Below are 24255 nucleotides of genomic sequence, written 5' to 3'. Positions count from 1 at the left end.
GAAATTTAATTATAGCACTTACTAAATAAAGTAATTGCTCTATGCCTTTTTCTTACCCCTTAGTAGTGCTCCTTCCCATTTATTCCCTTTCTTTTCTTTTTAAAAGATTGTTTCATTGTAAAAGTAGTGCATTAAGTAATATTTAGCATATCAAGAAAAGAGAATGTCAGCCATGGTCTCATCACCCAAACACAAATACTGTGAACATTTCTGTGCATTTCCTTCAGTCTTTTTCCCAGTACTTATGTTAAAAAAAAAATTGTAATTACATTTCACACCTAATTTTTAGCCCACTATTTTATATATAATTTTTGTTTTATTCATTGTTTTTATATTTTGTATATAAAAATTTAAAATATTTTTATTTTTAAATGTATAAATACATGCAAGTATGATTAACACATTTATAAAATGTATAAAATAATTTATATTTAAATTTTACATATACTGTTTTGTGTATATATATATTTTTTTGGGGGGGGAAGAGAGAGAGAATCATAAGCAGGCTCCATGCTCAGCACAGAGCCCTGGGTGTGGAGGGGTTTGATCTCACGACCCTTAGATCATGACCTGAGCTGAAATCAAGAGTTGGACGCTTAACTGACTGAACCAGCCAGGCGCCCTTATGTATAATTTTTATCCTGATATTTTTCATTTAACATTACATAATTTATGATGTAATATAAATTACTTTCCATCATATATTTCCTCTAGTGAACATAAAATTTGCTCAAGATTCTTAAAATCCTTGGTGTATTTAACTTTATAAAATAATTACATGCATTTGGATTTCCATTACTGATATATAAAAGTCCTTTCAAAGCCAATCTCAGAAATATTTGTTAAGTATTCTGATGGCTATGGTACTCCCCCTGGGCGATTTAAGGATCAGAATTGTCAGACATGGTCACTTCCTTGAAGGAGCTGATGATCTATAGTTGGCAAATAGTAACACTGTATTTCTTTAAAGTACATTAGCATCCTTATGGTAAAATTAATTCTGTAAAATAATCCACTTTGTTTCTATATGTAAAATCCCTCTTAGATACATCAAAAGCCAACTTTTGTGTTTATTAAAATTAGGTGGCCTTTCCTTTGTGATTCCATTAATGCTGTGTAGGGAAAAAATAAGAGCAGTTAGTGAAGACATTACTTGTAAGGAGAAGTGAACTGTAACAGAGGGCTTTATCCTTTCTTCCCAGGTTATTGATAGGGAAAGGGTAGGTAGCACTAGACTGCAGTATTTGCTGAGCATTCGTTCTGTTTTATTATAATTAAAGATTGCATTAAATTAATCATGAATTGAGTCTAATTTTGATGTAAGAGATAAAGATGACCATAATGAACGATGTTTGTCAAGTGTTCCGTGATATTAGGCCACAGTATGATTTTGAATTGAATCTGATCTTTTTTGGGAAGGTTTGGTTTCATTTCATTCATCAGGAAGAGGAACTTTAAGGTTTCTCCAGTTTCTTTCAGCATCTGATCTGTTTTACTGCTTTTACCCAGTGGGAAATATTTCATAATCAAATAACCAAGTTTGTTATAAATACACATGAACTAAAAGTCAACAGGCCTCTGCTATGGATAAAGTGCATGCATGGATTTTGTGAAAAACTTTTTCATTTTGTCACTCAAAGGCCTTATTTTCAGTATTCTGGGTGGGTGTCTGACATCAGATAGAAGGGCATTACAGACTTACATTGTAGACTTTCTTTTTTCTTTTTTTTATTAGCATATAATGTATTATTTGTTTCAGGGGTACAGGTCTGGGATTCATCAGTCTTACACAATTACACTGTAGACTTTTAAAGGGAAATGAAGGCTCAGGACGCTGGAGGGCCTCAGGAAAGGCTGTATGTGGTATGAGAGCAAGTGACTCTATTCCAGGGCCAGACCTCTTTCCACCTCATATATATTCATATGAAGATTTCACTTTCATTCTGGAAAAGAGTATTCTGATATTAAGCACAGAGCTGGTCTCTGTGCCAGTTAGTGTAGCTAAAATGACAAGGTGCTATTCCTGCCCTTAAGAGGGATGTAGTAAAAGTGTGCGCGCCACTAGTGAAAGTATTAAAATGTAAATACCTAAGTTGTAACATTTTACTCTACTTTCATAGAAGGAACTTTATTTTTTTACTTATTTTAACTCCAGTATAGTTAACATACCATATTTATATTAATTTCAGGTATACAGTATAGTGATTTAATAATTCTGTACATTACTCAGTACTCATGAAGATAAGTGTACTCTTGGGGCACCTGGGTGGCTCAGTCGGTTAAGCATCTGACTCTTGATTTTGGCTCAGGTCATGGTTTCAGGGTCTTGAGACTGAGCCTCTTCCTCGGGCTCAGCCCAGAGTCTGCTTGAGGATTCTCTCTCCCTCGCCCTCCACTCCTCCCCCTTCTCGTGCTGGAACACTCTCTCAAATAAAATCTTTAAAAAAAAAAAAAAAAAGATAAGTGTACTCTTAATCCCCTTCACCTATGTGACCCATCCCCTCACACACTTCCCTCTGGTAACCATCTGTTTGTTCTCTATAAGTTAAGAGTCTATTTTTTGGTTTATCTTTTTTTCTTTATTGTTTTGTTTCTTAAATACTGTATATGAATGAAATCATATAGTATTTGTCTTTCTTTGACTTATTTCACTTAGCATTAGACCCTCTAGATCCATCCATATTATCACAAATGGCAAGATTGCATTCATTTTTATGGATGAATAATATTCCATTGTATATAAATTCACCGCATCTTCTTTACCCACTCATCTATCAGTGGACATTTGGGCAGCTTCCATAGTTTGGCTGTTGTTGTTAATGCTGCGATAAACATAGGGATGCATGTATCTTTTTGAATTAGCGTTTTTGTTTTCTTTCGTTAAATATCCAGTAGTGGAATTACTGGATCTTATGGTAATTTTTAATTTTTTGAGGACTCAAGACTTTTTTCTACTCCTAGAAGGAGCTGTAGATAGAAAAGTCCCTGGAGACTTGCTTGATGATGTTGAAGTGTGTAATGCCAACTCAGCAACTGTAAGCCATTCAGGTTCTACATCTGAACATTTGGAGCAAAATTATTTCTTTCAGTGAAATGTGGGAATTTGGAGATCTTACAATCATAGCAAACATTTGTATGTATATCAGTACTCTTCTCAAACGTGTTCTCACGTCTTTTAATTTGGTTCTTGTATCCCTGTGAATCATGAAGTCAGGTTATCTCCATTTTATAAATGAAGAAATTGTGGCTTGGAAATACCAGGTGACTTGCCCAAAGTGCTCAAGTACTAAGTGTTGGAGCATATGTTAACATTCAGGATTGGTATGCATGGAATACATGAATGAAATGTGTTGGAATTCCTTAGCAATCAGAACTATTTAAATTTAAGATGGTGGCATTGGTGTAAGAAATGATAAGGAAGATTAACCCCTAAAAGAGGGTTTTAAAATAGGGTGTTTCAAATAGAGGGTTTTGCATTTCCATTTAGGAGGATTGGAGTCTTAATTCTGAGTGAAGAAAAAAAATATCTTTGTCCAGAGGACCTATATTTTAAAAAGAGCATTATGTATGCCCAATAGTTTTGAACAGTATCTGGATTTTTATTTTCTCAATTGAGTGTACTCAAACTAGAGGCATATTATATATTGGTGACTCCTATGCAGGATTAACATTAAAAATAGAAAGTTGTTCAAGACCATCTCTACCATCCCTTCTAGATGTAAAATTCTATGTTACCATGTTACTTATTTTTATGTTAGATTATATGGTGCTTCTTACCTCTGGCATTCTTAATTTTTGTGTGTGCATTTTTTTAAAAACTGCCCCCCTTTTTTTTGTAGTATAATATCACATTCAGCCTGTTTACATTAATATAATCCACCAATCTTACTCAGATTTCCCCAGTTTGACTTTTACTCATTTGTGTGTGTGTATGTATTCTACACAATTTTGTCACCTGTGGTTTGTGTATCTACCACCACAGTCAAGATACTGAATACCACAGGGATACCTTGTGTTGCTCTTTTATAACCACACGCACCTCTCGTCCAGGTTATGCCCCCAGTCTTTATCCCTAACCCTGGCAACCACTACTGTCCTCCATTTCCAAAATGTTATCATTTCAAAAATGTTATACAGGGGTGCCTGGGTGGCTCAGTCGGTTAACCATCTGCCTTCAGCTCAGGTTGTGATCCCAGGGTTCTGGGATCGAGCCCCGCATCAGGCTCCCTGCTCAGCAAAGAGCCTACCTCTCCCTCTGCCTGCCTCTCTGCCTACTTGTGCTCTCCATCTCTCTGTCAAATAAATAAGTAAAATCTTTAAAAAAATTTTAAAAAATGTTACACAATTGGAACCATAGAGTAGATTTAACTTTTGGGGATTGGGTCCCCCCCCCTCTGCTCAGCATAATTCCCTAGAGATTCATCTATAGTGTGCGTGTCAATAATGCCTTTTGATTGCTGAGCAGTATTCCATGGTAAGGATGTGCCACAATTTATTTACCTGTTGATGCACTTCTGGGCTCGTTCCAGTCTTTGGTTCCTGGTCCTGTTTTTGTATAAAGTTTTATTGGCATACAGCTGTGACCATTTGTTTATATTTTGTCTGTAGCTACTTTGCAGAGTTAAATAGTTGGACCACAGACCATATGGCCCACAGCCTAAAATATTTCGTCTGGCCCTTTATTGAAAAAGTTTGACAACCTGTATTCTGAGCATGTGTACTAACGTGTACTAATCTGCTTAACTGTTAGAACGTTTGAATGCTATTGTTACGATCATTCTTCTCATTTTGCAAAGAAATTGCAACACAGAGAAATTAAGTAATCTGCTAAAGGCCAAATAGCTGAACCAGGTTTTCAACCCAGGCAGTCTGGCTCTAGGAACTCTTTAACCAGTCCTGCTCTCAGTTAACTCAAGATAGGGGAACTGAAAACGGGAAAGGCACCAGAGAGGCGGCAGCTGAGCTAAGGGGGTTCTCTTTGAAGGATGAAGGGATAAGAGGATTTAGCCTGTGGTCCTTTGCTTTCTTAGGAGAATAATGCTTGGAACAGAGCTAAAACTTCTCACTAATTTGAATTTAGCAAGTCCACGTAGGACTTTCTACATTTTTCCAGGATTTAACTAAGGCTCAGGCCCCAGGTCCTGGTCACCTGGTTTCCACAGCTCCCCCGGCAACTGGAAAATCAGTACAGCATTGTTTTCCTCTGCTTTTCTCCCAGGGATTTGCAGTTAAGTAGGAACCTGGTCCTAGAGAAACCTCCCTGGACTAGGGGGAGGTGAAAATTCTTTCCCTCATTTTAGATGGGAAGACTATGCCCAGCTGAGATTTGGGTCTCCCTTTAGGACAACTATCTTGATTTTCCCAGGATTGAGGATTTCTTTTTAATTGAAATATAGTTCACATATATTAGTTTCAGGTATACGACCTCATGATTTGACAGTTATAAGCATTACAAAATGCTCACCACAATGGTGTAGTTACCATCTGTCACCATAAAAAATTATTGCAATATTACTGACTATATTCCCTATGCTGTACTTTCTGTCCCTGTGACATTTATTTGAAAACGAAGTTTGTGCTTCTTAATCTCATTCACCTATTTTGCCTATCTCCCCAAACCCCTCCCCTCTGGCAACCACCAATTTGTTCTCATATTTATGAGTCTGTTTCTGTTTTTGTTGTTTTGGTTTTTAGATTCCACATAGAAGTGAAATCATACAGTATTTGTCTTTCTCTGACTAATTTCCCATAGCCTAATAGCCTCTAGATCCATCCATGTCACATTTTAAAGTTGTAGTAGACACTCCACTTTTGGATTGGAGAATTTGACTTTTTGTGTTTGGAATTCAGATGCACTTAGCCATGGAAACAGTGCTCTAGTCCTTAGTCCTTAAAACTGTAGAACCAGGTAGCTCAATTATATATGATGGGTAAACTAGGCTTTGGGGAATTACACAAGTAAAACCAGCCATCACTTATGACATTGTTTCTTTGGGAAATGCTCATTCTTCTTCAAGACCGGGTGTTTGTTTCTTGGCCTATCAGACCCCTGTCCTTACAGAAGGATCATAAAGTAATTTACTAAGGAGAACATTCTTATTTCAAAGGTAGGGGCTTATCGTACAGCTTAGCTGACCCACATTGTCCAACAGGGAAGAGGATAAAAGCTTGGATTTTTTAAATTTGTATTTTCTGTAGCTGCTTTAGTATTCTGAGTAGAGCCTTTTACTCTGGGAATAAGTTATAATTTTTGCTTAAGCAAAGTTGTTTATTTTGTTGTGGTAGGACGACTCTGCCTTTGATTTGATTGTATATTTCCAAGGCTTTATTTTCTTCAAAGGAAGAATGATTGGGCTAACAAGATCTTCCACGAACAGTTTAAGGTTGTCATCACAGAATGATACAATAAGTGGTCAGACTAAAGCAGTGATTTCAGCTGGTAGTGGGATAGAGGATTGTTTTTAGCTATGATAATATATTTTTAAATTTTCAATTAACAGTAAAAGAGGGCTTAAGATTTTTATCTTGAATAAAAGAGGGATGTTAAGTCTTCAACCTAAGGAGGAAAAAGATTAAATATAAGTTCATATTCTCTCCAGACCCAAAGGAGCTTACAGAATGTGCCCATGTTATCCTTCTAGTGTGAGCATACACGTGTGTGTGTGAGTGAGAGAAATCCAAGCTTAACGAAGTTGTGATCTTCCAAGGTTGTTCAGCCCATAAACACTGGGGAGCCAAGATTCAAGTGTAGTTCTTTTATATATATGAAACATCATGAATTTCTTGACAGCCAGAACTACATGTAGCCATAGTGGAGGTAGGGATAGGAGAAATTACAGTAAAATATTTTGCTACTAAGATGAGAACTTTTATGGCTTAAATTAAGTGTATACTTTTTCCTTCATGGTAGTTAGAGCTTTAGTAGATGAACTATGATAGGTTAAATAATTAAATTAAGACACCTTTATTGGTGTCCAGTTCGTTTCTTTGTGGACTAGAGAATTTAACTTTTTGGGTGAGGTTATTGTTGATGAGGGAAATGATTATAAGGTGTTTGCCTTCCCAACAAATGGCATTCCAATAAAGAGAGTGGAGAGTACACGGAGACACACCAGTGGAAAAGTATTATGCATTAACCCACCTTGCACAGAACCATGTATGATACAGAGAGCCTTGTATCGTCCTGGACAATTCTAAGTGCATCCAGACTCAGACCTTTACTTCTGGGCCATTCAGCTGCTTGTTGTTGCTTCAGCAAAAGTAAAAACATCTAGAAAGTATGTAGTGGTCATTTGGTTTAAACAACTTGCCCCGTGTATTTCCTCAGCAAATAGTGACGCTTCATAAATAATGAAATCTGATATAGAACCATTTTTTAAAAGGTTAAGGTATGAAAATCGTTTTGAATATGTCCGGGAGGAATGATAATCTGGACATGACATTGTATTTGTGTTGGAGCTGGTGCACACAGATACCACAAACACATCTTTAATAATTACTCACCCAGAAAGCAAGATTGACGTAGGTTAAGACAAAGAGGACAGTTGTGAAACCCGGAGAGCCTGTGTGATGTTGTAGGTTCAGTAACAAATCACCTATTTAGGGTTTAATTTTCCACACTGACCTGAAGGCTGGTTCTACGTGGAGATGGGGAAAAGTATTATCAACCTTGGATCAAAATCCAAATCTGTACGCTCAGAGCAGGGAAATGTGTGATCATTTGGTAATAAACAGCTGAGCTAAGAAAATTGCCATTCTGTCTGAATTCCACTGGGGTTGTTCAGGGGTTTTGGCGGGGGGGGGAAGACTTTTTGTGAATTGAGCACTGAGTTCTACCCTTTTCCTGGCTATTTTGACTTTAAGCAAGTTAACTTTCTTCCCACAAATAATTTACAGTATTTTTACCTTTGCCATCATTGTTCTGTCTCTAAAACATCATGTGCCTCAGTCACCTACCTCCTCAGTAAAATGAGGACATTATCTTCCAGCTTCCATGATTTTTTTAGCAGCTTTATTGGAATATAATTTAAATATCATAAAATCCACTTAGTTTTGGTGCAGAACATTTCTCTCATTCTAGAAGGAAACCTTGTGCCTATTTGCAGTCACTCCGCATTCCCACCCCCCAGTTCTAGGCAACCACTTATGTACTTTGTCTTCACAGGTTTGCCTTTTGTGGACATTTTATTTAAAAGGAATCCTGTAATAGGTAGTCTCTTGTGTCTGCCTTCTTTTACTTAGCTTAACATTTTTGAGATTCATCCATATTATAGCATGTACTTCATATTCCATTATATGGACGTACCACACTTCATTCATCAATGGATAGACATTGAGTTGTTTACACTTTTTGCCTATTACGAGTAATGCAGTTATGGAAATTCAAAGCAACTGCTGTGCTATTTTAAGAAACTGCCAAACTGTTTTCCAGAGTGGCTGTACCATTTTATGTTCCCATCAGCAATCTATGGGGGTTCCAGTTTCTCCTCATCTTCTACAGCCCTTGTTATTGTTTGTATTTTCAATTATAGCCAATCTAATGGGTGTGAAGTAGTATGTCACTATGGTTTTGATTTGCATTTCCCTAATGACTAATAATGTTGAGAATCATTTCATGTGCATATTGTCCATTCACATATCTACTTTGGTGAAATGTCCATTCAGATCTTTGCCCATTTTTAAGTTGGGTTTTTTGTCGTCTTATTAATGAGTTGTAAGAGTACTTTATATATTCTGGATATAGGTCACGTATATAATTCACATATATTTTCTCCCGTTCTATGACTTGTCTTTTGGTTTTCTTGATGGTATCTTTGGAAATGCAAACGTTTTGAATTTTGATGGCATCCACTCTGTCATTGTGTTCTTTTCCCATGATCCTTTGATCATGTGTTGCCCAATCATTTTACCCTTCTTGAAGGAACTTTTAAGCCCCGGGACATTGGTTGTATTAGCTTTATGGTGTTCTCCAATGGATCAGGCTTATTTTCAGTATTTGAACACAGGAGCTACAGAGTAGTTGTTGTTCATTAAACTTACTCTGTTTTGGAAAATTCATCTCAGACATGCTTACCTTCTTTCAGAGTAAATTAGCATCTGCTGCAGATACTGTTGTCATCCTGAGCAGACATTGATATTTTTTGTGAGGTTTGAAAAATTAACATTTGAATGTGAAAAGTATTTTCATTTCATAATGGTCCTGTTTAGGCTTATGTATTCTTTTTTTCCAGAAAACCACCATTCATAAATTACTTTCAAAGCTTCTAAGGTTAATTGCCAAATAATTTTTATGGTTAAAATAACTAAGACACTTGAGGGCGCCTGGGTGGCTCAGTTGGTTAAGCGACTGCCTTCGGCTCAGGTCATGATCCTGGAGTCCCAGGATCGAGTCCCGCATTGGGCTCCCTGCTCGGCAGGGAGTCTGCTTCTCCCTCTCTCACTCCCCGTTTGTGTTCCCTCTCTCGCTGTGTCTTTCTCTGTCAAATAAATAAATAAAATCTTTAAAAAAAAATAAAATAAGACACTTGAGACAAATTTTATCAGAGAGAGATTTGAGGAGGTTGTAATGCCTGGCTAGTTTCAGTTCTGTGAGAAAGAATAAAACCAACTTTGCATTCCAGAACTTGTATTTTGTTTCGTAAATACAGCTAAGTCAGTTCCATAAGTTCCACAAGGTCAGGGTTTCTGAGCCTTAGCACTGTTGACATTTTGGGCCGGGTAATCCTTTGTCGTGTAGGTGCTGTCCTGTGCATTGTAGGATGTTTAGCAACATTCTTAGCCTCTGCCCACTAGATGCCAGTAGCATCTCCCGACTTGTGACAACCAAAAATGTCTCCAGATGTTGACATGTCCCCTGGAGGGGCATAATCACCCGTCCTACCCCCCCATAAAGAACCGCAGCTTTAGATGTATATCTAGAACTGTGATTTTGAATGAATAATAGTAACAGAATTCAAAGAAGTCCCTCTGCCGTATCTCTAGGTAGGAATTGTCCGTGGGCCGTGCCGCTGGGGTTGATAAGATGGTCTTTGGGTGTAGCCCGTAAGACTTAGAGGCTGGTGATTCCTCCTTGGCCCTCATGAAACACTTCTCCATATACACTCTCTCCCCTTCCTGCCAGCTTCTTCCGGGTCTCTTGTGCACGTTTGTCGCACTGCGTTGTGAGGTCTTCTGAGGGCAAGCACAGACCATGTAGTATTCGCCCCGCCCCCCACCTCCCCCACCCCCAGTTATTTTGAGATGAAGCTGTGGTGACGGATTCCAGATGGTTACGGGGAGAAAGTAAACTTCAGGAAAAGGAGGAGGACTGAGTTAGATTTCCTCTGCTGCAACTTTAAAACTTTCCCACTGTGATATAAAAAGCCCCAGTGCAGGAGGAGATGTGAATTTCCAGGGCGACCAGAGAGGAGTGTGAGAGGAAAAGGTAATTAAGCGTTGTAAGCAGACCAGAGTCGCTGTGCTCTTGTTCAAGCCGTGCTCTGTTGCCCTGACCCGGCGATTCTGCCGTCAGCCACTGAATACGGCCCCCGCCAGCCAGCGCTCCTTCACACTGCAGCGGACACTGCATAGCGTGCACCCGGAGGCCGCAGGACGCTCGCTCAGAGAATCGCGGATAAGAATTTCCCCACATTCGTCTGTGTAAAGCCCCGACCCTAAGGTTGCAGTTTGAACCTTTCAGCTGTGGTGGCCCTGTGGTGGCCCTTTCCGTCGCCGCAGTCATATCTGCCCGTGGTACTTGGGGAATAACCTGCTAGTTCATAACGACTGCAGAGTACTTGGCAGCACCCACCTTGGAGGGCATTCTCATGAACTCGTGGCTCTAAAATCCTAACGAGTTGCAACAGTGTGGACCCATTATGATTTTTAAAGGTCCCTCTCTGCCTTTCCTTGCTGGCTAAGGAAAACTCTGGCTTTCATATTTTTTTCCTAAATCACATTTTACTCATTTCTTTTCTTTCATAATGCCTCCTTTCCCCTTCAGCTGACGTCAGACTCTACTGCCTCCTATAATTCTCCTAATTGCTCTCTCTTCTGTTTCAGTCTGTGCCTTAACAATGGAAAAGAAACATTTGAGAAGGCCTGTTTTGGGAAGGGAGGGGCCAGAGCTGTTTAAGGAGGTGGCGATTTCCTAATTCCACTTTCTCTTGCCAGCTCCCCTCAGTGCATCTCTGACCTAGCCTCTTGTCCCTAGGCAAAAACTTGACCTGGGGAGGAGGAAAGGGACGTTATTGAGGGCTACTCCGTGTCCAGTGCCTGCCTGCGCCTTCTCACGCACTATTTCATTTAATCTGCAAGAAGCCATTTGAGAAGTGTGTGTGTGTGTGTGTGTGTGTCCCCTTTTACCACTGAGGAAATGAGACACAGAGAGGTTAATTTGTCGTTCTCAAAGAGGGCCAGCGTTCAGATGCAGGTCTGTCTGATCCCAAGTCTGAGCTGTCTCTGTTTCATGGCCTCTTTTGTTGCGGTTAGTACTGCCAGCACAGAGTGGGGGTCCCCAGAAGACTGGATACCGTGGAAGACCCTGGTATGTGGGGTGGGAGGTGATGATAACCTCACTGTAAAGGCAGCTTCAGTTCAGTGAGAAAGAATAAAACCGGGCGAGTACTGATCTCCGGAAGGAAGGATCATCTTGATTCGGAGTGGCAGCTCTCATTTCCCTCTGGGCACAGAAAATATGATTTAACCACTGGACAACTTCTCTTCACAAAGAATGACATGATTAGTTAGGGGAACATTAATTCTGCTGGTATCAAAAGTGTCCTTAATTCTATAACTGAAGAAGATAGGAATAATCCAAAGTAGTATCAATGCACTTCATTTAGAATGGACTTTTTTGGGGGCGCCTGGGGCGCCTGGGCCGCCTCAGTCGGTTAAGCGGCCGACTCTTGATCTCAGCTCAGGTCTTGATCTCACGGTTGTGAGTTCAAGCCCTACACTGGGCCCGTGGAGCCTACTTAAAACACACACACACACACCCGCACACCCACACACACACATACACACCACAATAGAATGGACTTGTTTTGTCTTTTTTGGTTGGAGTGGATAGGTGAGGGGTAAGGTAAGGGTATTGTGTGTGTGTGTGTGTGTGTGTGTGTGTGTGAGAGAGAGAGAGATTGAAAATGGATATTTTCAGTGTTCTGGGAATTCACCTTGGAACTTCAGTTTGCTTCCTAATTCATGCCAAGGAGAGTATCACCTCTTACTGATTCTGAACTAAAGAAAGCTAATGCCTCCTTCCATGTGATTGCTTACCAGTTTTACACTCTGTGAGGGAGGCAACATTACAACGGACAGAAGAAGCACGAAGCGGGCGTGAGGACAGAGGAGTGGTTGGGTTGCTGAACTGACATGCTTCCTTGGCATGCAGCTTTCTTCAGCTCTCTTGAATTGTTCTTGTCACTCACTTGCCATGTGGGACTCTCGGGGAAATAAGTTCATGAAAGAAGTGAGAAATAAATAGGAGTTGCTAGAGAATTGATGGCTATGTATAACAGTTTCTCAAACAGGGAAAGAGCTTTATACTTGCACTTAAAACCGGGGGAAAGGTTTATACTTGCTACTGGAACTGGGTTGACATTTAACTTCTCATCTGAAAACGTTACAGATTAACTATTTTAAGCTGTGAGACCAAGTTTGTGGTAACAGACTGGCAATTAATCATCTAGTATTTGTCTCTTAGAAAATGATGTATTGCAGCTCCACCACCTGGCTGCCAACAGTGCAATGAGACAGGCCAACATCCACCAGGAGGAGGGAGAAGCTGCTCTTGATTTTACTTGTGCATCATTTTGACTACATCAAAAGTCAGCTTAGGAAAGGGCAAAGAAGGGCAAAAGAACGTTGTAGGGTTTTCTAGGAAGTCTGGCAAAAAACCCGTACAGGATCACTATGACTCAGCTTGGGACATATAAATACCCCCAACCCATACACAGTTTTTGAATGGGTTAATTGTGTTTTGGCTCGTATATTCTGGTGCCCTTATTCTGGCTTTTCTTTTTGATTTTCCTAAAAGAGCAGGGGATACTGTAGGCCCATAGGTTAGTTTTGGCTTGTGACCATTGGACACTTGAGTGTAATCTAGCTCAGATGCTAAACATCACGAGCACTGGTGTAGAAGGAAAAAATGCTGGTGACCTGAATTTCATTTTAGGCTCTTCTCCTTCAGGCAAGTGGCTTCTTTTTTTTTGGCCCTCAGTGTTCCCATCTGTGAAATGAGTAAACAATCCTGGCTGATCTCCAGAAACTCTCAGTCATGTGCATAAGCATTTGAGCAATTTTATTTTAATCTGGAAAAGAATAAATGTGTTAGACGTTTGAAACCAAATAGAAAAGATGAGCGAGAAAAACTATATTTAGTGTAGACATTTACATTTTTTAAATTAAAATGTACATTATGATATTGATGACAAGAAGAATGAGACCATTCACTCTTCTCTAGTTGTGAGATGGCACAGATGTGATAATAAAGTCCATATACAGCTTTGCCGAAAGTCTCTGATTAGACATAAAATTTTAAAAATAAAAGAATCTGATAAGTAAATTGAGCTATCAAGTTATTCTAGGCAGCACAAGGAGTAAGAAAAAAAACACACGCGCAGCTACAAAAACACCAAAAGGTGGAATTCGTTTTCCCAGCTTACTGGTTCTGTTCTCATCTAGGTTTAGAGAAAAGAGAAATTGCTTCTTTCTGTGTGTTCAGTAAATATCTTCCTCATTTGAAAATCAGAGACAATATAAAATTTTTAAGAGCTCTGAGTAACACACATTGGTTTGTTGTCTTGTATTCTACACATTGATTAATAAAACCAACCACCCTTAATGGATCTAAATATCCTAAATTGCAGCTAGTAAGTAGATGACACCTTCATGGACTTTATTTTTTCATGTTCGTTGAAGACAGTATTTCAAAAAAGCATAACTGAAATTTTCTTCCAGTTTTTAACAATACCACCAATTTAGGAAATATCAAGAACTGGTTGTGATGATGGTAGGAGTCCTCGTCCCATGCTCCCTGTACTTTGCCCCTTAACACATTTTACCCTTTGTGCTTGTGCTTCCCCACTTTTAAAAAAAACATTTAATTTGTTACTTTAAAAAATTACCCATGAATGAAGAAAACTGATTTCATCTGGTGGCTCCTCCTACCCTTAAAAAAAAAAATCGGTTTATACATTTTTTGCTACTTCCCTTGGTTTAGTTTGCCTTCTACCATATGTGCTTTTATCAGCATATTGCTATGCCACCTGCTTGAAGTTTGGAAGACTAGCTTTGAATGCAACATAGACTTTGATCTAGGAGGGTTTTTTTCCTTTTTCCTATGAGACATTTACATGAAAACAGAATCTTTGGTTGTCATACTTTATCTGTTCTTCCTGCTTATTTCCTACCTGAACTTGTCATAATGCTCCATGAAGGACATTGTAGCTGGTTGCTATGGAATTGATTGATAATTAGTAAAAGATTACTTTAGGTAGAAATTAAGCAGCAAGAACTGCTGATTTCTTAGAGACAAGATAAACTCAGATTTTCAAATATGGGCACAGATCTCATGGTAATTAAAAAGTAACAATTGTGGTTGTGGTGAAAAATTTTAAGAAAGTTAGTTTCACAATGCACGGTATGTCAAATGTAGTCTTACATCTATTTTAAATTTAGTTTTCTATTTTAATTTAAAAAAGGGGTTTTGTTTTCAGACTGGTTCCTCCTAGTAACCACATGATCAAAGTTTACCAATGAAAAGCATGCATATGTCACATACACACTTTATATGTTATTATACATTATTCCTAGCAGTCTTTTGGACTAAGTAATTTCCCCATATCTTTTTATTGAGCAAAAACTATGGCAGTGTTCTGGAATCGAAAGTTTAGCTTCTAGTTTTCTGTGTCCTGCTAATTGTGATTTGGAGGGATATTTTCTATGTTCATCTTCGTTTGCGTCGAAAAGGAGTTTGTGGCCATTTTGCCATATATTCTTACAATAACCCAGTTTTAGTGGCATGTTATTTTACTTCTCTAAGCTTACTTTCCACATCTGTGTAAAATGGAGGTTGTGGGTATGGATGTGAGAGATGGGAGTTTAGGTTAGAACAATTTCTAATGTTTTTCCACTTCTGAATATTTTATGGCATTATGGAAGCAGACTGCTTCGGTGGTTCCGTGACCTCATCTCTATTTGTTCTTCATTGACTTGGCTTTTAGGGTAAGAATTTTGTTAGTTATAGCCATGCTGCACATGGGTTTCTGAAAGATTTAGGCATATTCTAAATAATTAAATTTGCTTGGCTGTTATGTATTTAAATTATGCCAAAAGTGTCTTATCAAACAAAAATTGGAGTTGGCTTTCAAAGAATCTGAACAAGGCTGAATATAAATGGAATTGGGGTCATTTTCAGTATCTATTCTTTTATATCATTAGTTGAATTAATGTATAAGCATTTGGCCCAAGGAAGATGTGTAGCTTTTATTTTATTAATGGCTTGGCCTTAATGCTACCTTCCTTGTAGCTTGCAATAAGGACAGAATAGTTACAGATTCTTGAAGATTCTTGTAAGCTTCCATCTCACATGAAGTATGTAAGCAATAAAATAAATGTAAGCTGTTATTCGTTCTCTTCTTCTTGCTCTTTTATGGGTGTTTGGTTACATGACTATTTTGTCTTCTATCTAATCTAGTCACAGTCATTTTTGTGTTCTTAAAAAACAAAAGCCAATGAGTTAAATTATGTTACCATTACTTTTACAGTCAAATGATTGAAAAGAAAATACCCTGATAAATGGGAGACCTTTTGAAATCCTTAACAAAGAGAAGTAGGTGAAGCACCATATTAATCTGGTAATCTTTTTTTTTTTTTTAAGATTCACCCATTAATTTGAGAGAAAGAGCAAGAGAGCGAGTGGTAGGAGGGGCAGAGGGAGAGAACCTTCAAGCAGACTCCCCGCTGAGTGTGGAGCCTGATGTGGGACTCGACCCCATGACCCATGTGATAATGACCTGAGCTGAAACCAGAGTCAGAAGCCCAACCGGCTGAGCCACCCAGGCACCCCAGTCTGGTATCTTTTTGAGAGACTTGACCAGTGTGTATCGGTGCTGCACTTTCCATGGTAACATTGTGTCCTTTGTTTAGATATCCTGGGAACAGAAGATCTTATTGTGGAAGTGACTGCTGATGATGCTGTGAGGTTTTATCCCTGGACCATTGATAATAAATACTATTCAGCAGATATCAATCTGTGTGTGGTGCCAAACAAATTTCTCATCACTGCAGAAATTGCGGAGTCTGTCCAAGCATTTGTGGTTTACTTCGACAGCACACAAGTAAGATTTGGTTCGCCAGGGACCTTGAGTAAGAAATTACTTGGTACTTTCTTCCCATCCCCCCTCCCCCAGCCTTTTCCATGAGTTCTCTTACGGTCTCTTCTTCTGGTTGTTTGTATGTTTGTTTTTCCTCCCTCTAGAAATCTGGTCTTGATGGTGTTTCCTCATGGCTTCCATTGGCAGAAGCATGGTTACCTGAGGTCATGATCCTGGTCTGTGACAGAGTGTGTGAAAATGGTAAGGCATGCCGACGGGACCATGGTGGGTATACACAATTGCTGTCCCTTGGTAAACAGAATATACTTTTGTTTTCTTAACTTAGAACAGTACGTCTTCTGTCATTATATTACTTTACAGAAGTATTTTTAGCTATTTCTCTTTGGAATCTTGCAATATTTACACTTTATTTTTTTAAGAATGGACACTTTGGGCTTGAGAAATCATTTTCTTTATATTTATTTTGGATGCCTTTAGAATAACTTACATTAAGGGTAACACTGAGATTTATGGAGAGTATTGCAGCAATATTCTGTTTTAAAAATTTTTTACTTATGAAGATTCTTTTGCACATTAGGTGTAAACCGACAAAAAGCTCAAGAATGGTGTATCAAACATGGTTTTGAATTGGTAGAACTTAGTCCAGAAGAGTTGCCTGAGGAGGATGGTAAGTATTTATGTGTCAGGAGAAACATGGCGTTTGGGTTCAGATATGAAGGAGTATTTTAATCCAGGGAAGAAGAATCCAAGTGAAATTCAAAAAAAATTTTTTCCTCATCTGTTTGAAGAGATTTGTGCAAAACCCGTTGGTGTGGTCTTACTATTAATCCATTTTTTTGGCTTTACCACACGTTAGGACTTTTCAAATATTGTTTGTTTTTCTTATAGATAAAGGTAGAAGATATCTACCTTAAATCTTAGTTGTTTCCTCAATCTCTTATCCTTTGTCCGCTGCCAAAAAAAGAGGGTTTGATCTATACACTAAATAGTTAAAGTTTATGTTCCTTATTTTGTGAATTTCTCACATCCTGAGGCTGAATTCCCAGGAACCTTAAGGAGCATATCAGCCCTATTTTTATGTCCTCTGGACATGTGGAACCAAAAATAGACCCAGAATGCCCCCCACCCCCGGGTAGCTCTTCACTTAACTCCCTTCTGTGATACTCTGGACCTTCTGTTTCTTCCTCCACTCCTCTTCTCAGCTTCTTTCCTTCTGTATACACCAGTGCTAGGTGCCGTGGGACCTACCAAGAGAAGATAGGTTTTGGGCCACCAAAACCTTATAGTCCAGTACAAGAGAGAAATACATACATGAACAATTGAATTGCCGAGTGGAATGTCATAAATATTTAAAAAAATATATTGGTGCTGTGGTATTTCAGAGATGGGAGAGATTATTTCTGTTTAGAAATTCCCAGATTGTGGTGGCATCGTAACCGTTCACATGTCACTTGCTCCATGAGGAAGCAATGGGAAAGGCACTGGGCTTGTAGTGAGGGGACCGGTAGGGACGTGGCGTTGAGAGGATGCCAGTTGTTGCAAAAGGCATTCTAAGAGACAACCAGTCTGAATTAAAGTACATAGATAGGGTGTAAGTAATCGTTCTATGAAACCTAATTTTTTTTTTTTTTTTTTTAAGAAAGGAATTAAGAAATCTCTTTTTATATTCTGGCTTATTTAGAATTTTTCCAAAATGTTACCTTTGGGAATAAAACCCTGCCAGAGAAGAAGAGGATAAAAAGGCTGATTTTTCTCCCTGTACATTTTTAATAATAATTGAAAATTAACAAGTACAATTTCTCTTCCCATATCTTTCAGGTCCCCTAAACTTGGGCCTTGTTTTGTGTATGTGAGCATGTACATAACTGCTTATTTCTGACACTAGAATTTTATCTTCCTGTTGTCCTGCAGAGTGCACATTTGAGTCATTTATTTAAATCTGTTTTTATTTTGTAGTTTCTTCTCCCTTACACCACTACACATCTCCTTGCTCCTTGTCTGAACAATGTTCTTGCATTAATTCCACTTAATATTAAAATAGATTTTGACATATCTTTAGATGAAGTAATGAAATCCTCCCCAGAATTCTTAAAAACAAACTGTAAGCTTTGTATGCGTGTATCCTAACACCAGTATGAGACTTTCTGCTTGTTTGGTTTGGATTTCATCTTACTGGTGCTAGCTCTTTATTTCAGACCATATTTTTGGTTTCTGATTCTGTCATCTGAAGTGTTAGTTATCCTTTTAAGAACCGAATCACTCATAGTTCAGGTAAACATGCCTTTTATTTCTTCATTTAAACATTGATGGTGATAAAACTCATCTTTGTATTTCCAGTTTAATCCGTGCCATATTTCTGTTAGGTTGGTAGGTTGATATTCTTCAGATGATCCATCCACACCTCAGTCAGTACTGAGTGTCTGCTGTCCCTTGGGCACCGTGTTAGGCGGTGAGTCCCACCTGGAGGGGGCGGTTTCATCAGCAAATCGGCAGTTCCAGCGCCTCTTTCCTCTGGAGAGGTGTGTGCAGAGTGGCGTCAGCCCCACTTTTCTTTGAGAATAGCATACATGATTTGCCCTTGATCAAATAGCTAACAAGTAATAGAGCCTGAGTTCTCCCTCTCCCTCTGCTGCTCCCCCTGCTTCTTCGAGCTCTCTCTCTCTCTCTGTAAGATAAATAAAATACTAAAAAAAAAAAAAAAAAGAGAGAGCGAGCCTGAGTTCCAATTCAGATTTTCTGACTTCTAATTCTGTGCCCGGCCAGGCCCCTAGACACAGGTTCTATGTGGATTGTGCTCCGTAAGCTCTTAGGAGACTTTCTCCTTCAGCCACGTGAAAACTACTTCTGCCATCATTTACCATATCCAGTCATAACACTCATTTCCATCGTATACATATCTACAAACTAAGAATGTCAGCTTATTAGTATGCTAACTGGGATTACTGCCCTGTTATTTTGAGTAGTATCAGTTCAATTCCAGAAGCAAAATAGTACTAATACTAACCCAGCCAAACTAAGTTTTTGGTTTTTTTTTTTTTACTGACCCTTGCCTGTCTCTACACCTATGGTTATAGTAATTTTACTTCTCTTAAACTATCTTCCTCTAATTAAGAAATTGTTCTCTGAATACCTGTTTTAAACAATAATTGTTATTTTATGATTCCCAGAAGAAAGTAGGGCATTTACAGCATTTTATGGCATACCAAGAGGACCATTCTTGCCTTCGGGAAACTCATTCTCCATAAATAGCCAGAATTGGTGTTTTCAATGCTATGCCAGGATTGTGTAATTAACAGGAACTAACATTTTCAGTAGAGTATGAGTAGATTCCGTCGGTGAGGTGATAGAGATGACTTTATCATAGAAACCTTTTATAAAGTGCATTTATTTCATTGTTTTACTTGCTAGGATATACTTATCAAGAGCTCTGAGCTCTGTATTTTTTTCTTTACTAAGTAAGTTACAATGTGAAGTACCAACTAAATACGTAAGATAACTAAGCCACAGTTATTTAAAAGTATGGCTTGGGGGATATACATACATACACATATATATGTATATGTGTATAAATGTGTGTATAATATATCTGTTTCCCCTCTCTGATTAGATGACTTCCCAGAATCTACAGGAGTAAAGCGAATCGTTCAAGCCTTGAATGCAAATGTGTGGTCCAATGTAGTGATGAAGAATGGTAAGTAACTTGGGACTAAAAATCCTAAGAATTTTTTTTTTCCCGTTCCTTGTAGGTTTTAAATTATTTGTATATCTGTGGAACCATTAGGCTGATATAAAATCTATAGATTTGTTCAATTTTAAGTTCCTAGCTGAAGGAAGAGCCAAAAGTAACATTTCTAAGAATTTATAATGTATGTTTAATAGTTAATTCAGTAAGAATTTAGGAACTTAGTGCTTGCTTATAATAAGCCTAGCATTGTCATGGGGCGCCTGGGTGGCTCAGTCAGTTAAGCATCTGCCTTCGTCTTGGGTCATGATCCTGGGGTCCTGGGACTGAGTCCTGCATTGGGCTCTCTACTCAGTGAGGAGTCTGCTTCTCCCTCTATCCAACCCCCCCCCCCCGCCCACTGCTCATGCTTGTACTCTCTGTCTCTCTCTCTCTGAAATAAATAAAATCTTTAAGAAAAAATAAACCTAGCATTGTCTTTGGCTTTGAGAAATACCCCTAGAATTGTAAAACATGAACCCTATCCCTAAGGAGCTCATAGTCCAGCTATGGAATCAAAGTGTGCCCTTTTAACATGCTAGGTAACCATGCAAGGCAGTCTTTGATGAGTGCAGAAAGACAGATGCAAGTAGTAAACACATAGAGGTCAGAGATGTGGTCGTTGCTGTGGGCATGAGTATATAGAAAGAACATCAAGGTGAAAGCAGGTCTTGGCTGTAGTGTCCATGGGATGGTCAAGATTTGGATAGTTGAAGGGGGAGAGTGACAAGCAGGGGAGGAAGCATGGCATCAAGAATAATGGTGGTGTGTCCCAGGGTCACTTTAGTAGTTGGAGCTAGCTTAGAAGAGAGAGGCCTGAATGCTAGGCAGGAGAATCGACTTTTTCTGATAGGAATTGGTGAGTCACTAGAGCTATTTTACCTAGAGAGTGATGCAAAGAAGTTGGCATTTTTCAAAGGTTAATGTCATGGTGGTGTGCAGGTGAGTTTGGCGGTTGAAGCAGGTGGAGGTAGACCTAAAGTCAGGGAGACCAGGCAGCAGCCCGAGAGTGAGGTAGTGGGGCCTGAGCTGACATGGTGGCAAGTGGCCGTGGGACGGGAAGCCAGAGCTAAGATGCAGTGAGAAGGGGGTGGGCTGGTTGGTGCACGTTAGCCCCTTACTATTGGTATCAGTTTAATGAGGCTGCGAGAGCAAAGTACTGCACACTGGGAGCTTAGAAGGACAAGTGGTAGTTATTGTCTCCAAGCTCTAGAAGTCAGGTGTGTGAAATCAAGGCGTCCGCAGGGCCGTGCTCCCTCTGAAGGTGCCAGGGAGGGATCTGTTTAGTTCTCTCTTCTGGCTTCCGGCAGTTCTTTGGCTCGTGATAGCATACCTCCAGTCTTCACATGGCCTTCTCCCCATGTGCCTGTCTGTTCACATTTCTTTTTTGTATAAGGACAATAGTCATACTGGGGCGCCTGGGTGGCTCAGGTCATGATCCCAGGATCCTGGGATTGAATCCTGCATTGGGCTCCTTGCTCAGCGGGGAGCCTGCTTCTCCCTCTGCCTGCCGCTCCCCCTGCTTGTGCTCTCTCTCTCTGACAAATAAATAAATAAAATCTTTAAAAAAAAAAAAAAAAAGGACAGTAGTCATCTTGAATTAAGGGCCCACCCTACTTCAGTGTGACTTCATCTTAACTAATTATACCTGCAAATAGGTATCATTCTATTTCCAAATAAGGTAACATGCTGAGGTATTGGGAGTTAGAACTTCCACCTGTGAATTTGGTGGGGTATACAGTTCATCCCATAACATAGTCCTTTAGGAATTGCCGATTGTGTGGTCTTTTTCTGTCTTGTAGCACTTGGCTGTCTCAACAAGTACGCCGTGGTAGGTGAAACACTACAGAAAGGAATGAGAAAAGTCCTGTTTACACTGAGCTTACCCCATCTCCCCGCTGAGATAAAAGAGTCAAGTGGAAGATCAGTTTTATAGAAGTAGAATACTTCATCTCAGTTTTTGGTTGGCCCTTGAGTGTTAAGTGAGATTGGGGCTCTTTTGCTTGCCTGAGATCCGACCCATGTCATCCTTGGGGAAGCTCCTTCTGGTATGGTAAGCTACTCCTTCCCCTTTTCTTCCCTTCTGTCCTTCTTCTCCCCCACTTTATTCTTTCTAGAGGGAATCTAATGTGTCTGTTGCATTGAATTGCAAAGATAGATTTTATTCTTTTACAGTAGCAGTTAAAATAAGGCCCTGCTAGATTTAGATTTTAGCCTATGTTGTCATCTCCCTGTTTCCAAAACAAACTCAGATTGAGGCTTGGTCCTTCTCATTCATTCATTGAGCAAATCCTTGTTGAGCATTTATTATGGGTATTGCTGTACATGATCTTCACTGTAAAAATATGTTTAAGGTATGGTACATAAACTGGATCAATTTGGAATAAAATTCTATTCAGTGGTGCCTGTGAAATTTATGAGAACTATTTTCAGAGAAGCTTATTTGGCTTCAATCGCTTTTTGAAAAATCTGCCCCCTCTGCCCCCCGCCACCCCGTCAGTTCATACATTCAGGAAGCACTGCCTTGCAATTTACATTTATGGCTATACATTTAGAGGCAGGACTGAACACACTTTACTACTTTGGAATTATGATCAAAGGTGTTTTCTGAAAAAACGCTGTTCTACTTGTTTTAGACACTAAACAGTGTTCTTAAGAGAATTGCAGAGCAAGGAGGCGTACTGTGGGTATTTCCTGACTCTTTGCCCTGAGCGTCTCTAACCTTTTTTCTTCAGTGTTGGGACACTGATTTGCGATTAACAGAAACCCAAAATACTGCCATTAGCTTAATTAAATGTTTAAGAGGATCCTGAACTATGTGCTATGAAGGAAACTTAACTTCTCTCTAGGAGGAGCCCTAGATGTGGAAATACTGTGACATTTGGATACAACCCAGGTCTTAGGCAGCGTCAAGGACGTCCTTGTGTAGCCCCACATCTTAGATTAGAGACCAAGCTCTGTGTGGATATGGGCTGGGTCATGTTACTCTTCCAGAGTGACCTACTTCCCGTGCTCTTTGCAGAGCCTTGCTTTGCTGGTGGTCTGAGGACCTGGGGAACTGCTCCTTCCTCCCAGCAGGCTTTTCTTGAATGTCTGCCAGCAGGTGCTCAAACTGGTTAAATTTGGTTTTGGGGCATCTCCTCCTCTAGATCTTCTCTTTCTCCCTCACTCCTTTCTCTTTTTCTTCTTTTGTTTTTCTCTTCTTTTAAAAAATGGAGGTTAAATACACGTAGCATAAAATGTACTCTGTTAACCATTAAGGCATTGAGTACATTCACATTGTTGTGCAGCCGTCACTGCTCTGAGTTTTTTAAACCAAAAAATTGTTTAAATCAAAAAGGTGGTTGACAGAGAAGGATATTAGAGGTATTCTTTTTTCTTTCTTTCTTTTTTTTTTTTTTTTTTACTGGAAGTTCATCCAGTTATTTTAGTGAAGGAATAAATGTTTACACAAGATTTTAGATCTTGTGCCCTTGAAGATAGGGGCCAGTAAAGAAAATTTCTCGTTTGTGAACATAGATGCCATGACTTTAATAAAAAGAATAGCATTTAACTGCTGTAATATGTGGCCTTGCACATTATTATGTTGTAATGAAATGTCTCCTTTACTGCTGTTTTTCTGAAGAACCAAGTGACAGTTTCCAGTCCTAACGCTGTCACTCACAGCTACGTGACCTTACCCGGAGCATTTCTCTCAGACGGGAGGGGCAGCTGCAGTATATTGTAAGTGCCTTAGGATTTCAAATATGCAGCCCTGGCTGAAACTACTGACATAAATGATTGTCATCTAGTTCTAACTTGTAAGAGTCCATGCCTAATCCACGGGAGTATATCAGGCATTCTGAAATTGGTATTAGCCCTGATGGACTTGCTTTCTCCCATTCCTAAATTGTGTGGTGTTTGCAAGTCACTCCTCTGACTTACAAAGCTGGAGGCAAAAGACAGGACTGCCCAGTGTAGAGTCACCTAGAGGCAAAGGCAAAAATCATGGGCAGGGCCTTTCATCCATCCTCGGCGCCTGTTTCTGGTAGGGGCTAGTATTATGGTGAAGTCACCAGTGTTTGCATTACATAATCCACCTGCAGATCTGAAAGAAATAATACAGCCTTTTTTTTTTTTTTAAGGGTGTCTTTTTTTTTTTTTAATTTTATTTTATTACGTTAGTCACCATACAATATGTCATTAGTTTTTGATGTGGTGATCCATGATTCATTGTTT

The 24255-nt window shown here is 39.3% G+C and overlaps 1 protein-coding gene across 2 annotated transcripts in view; it reads left to right on the top strand.

Moving 5' to 3' along the window:
* The window catches only part of AAGAB (alpha and gamma adaptin binding protein), a 53936-nt gene that overhangs the window by 1281 nt on the left and 28400 nt on the right, over nt 1-24255 (top strand). The window contains exons 2-5 of one of the 2 annotated variants that reach the window (XM_006729633.3): nt 16129-16319; nt 16460-16556; nt 16894-16983; nt 19924-20007. In XM_006729633.3, coding sequence (XP_006729696.1) covers nt 16129-16319; nt 16460-16556; nt 16894-16983; nt 19924-20007 — 462 coding nt within the window. The remainder of the gene's footprint in view (nt 1-16128; nt 16320-16459; nt 16557-16893; nt 16984-19923; nt 20008-24255) is intronic. The other variant, XM_031024096.2, reaches the window with a different exon arrangement.

The sequence above is a fragment of the Leptonychotes weddellii genome, chromosome 9, assembly GCF_054177405.1.
Source record: "Leptonychotes weddellii isolate Sample4059 chromosome 9, ASM5417740v2, whole genome shotgun sequence".
Classification (NCBI taxonomy): Eukaryota; Metazoa; Chordata; class Mammalia; order Carnivora; family Phocidae; genus Leptonychotes; species Leptonychotes weddellii.
The sequence above is the reverse complement of the archived record's forward strand: the minus strand, read 5'-3'. Positions and strand labels throughout refer to the sequence as shown.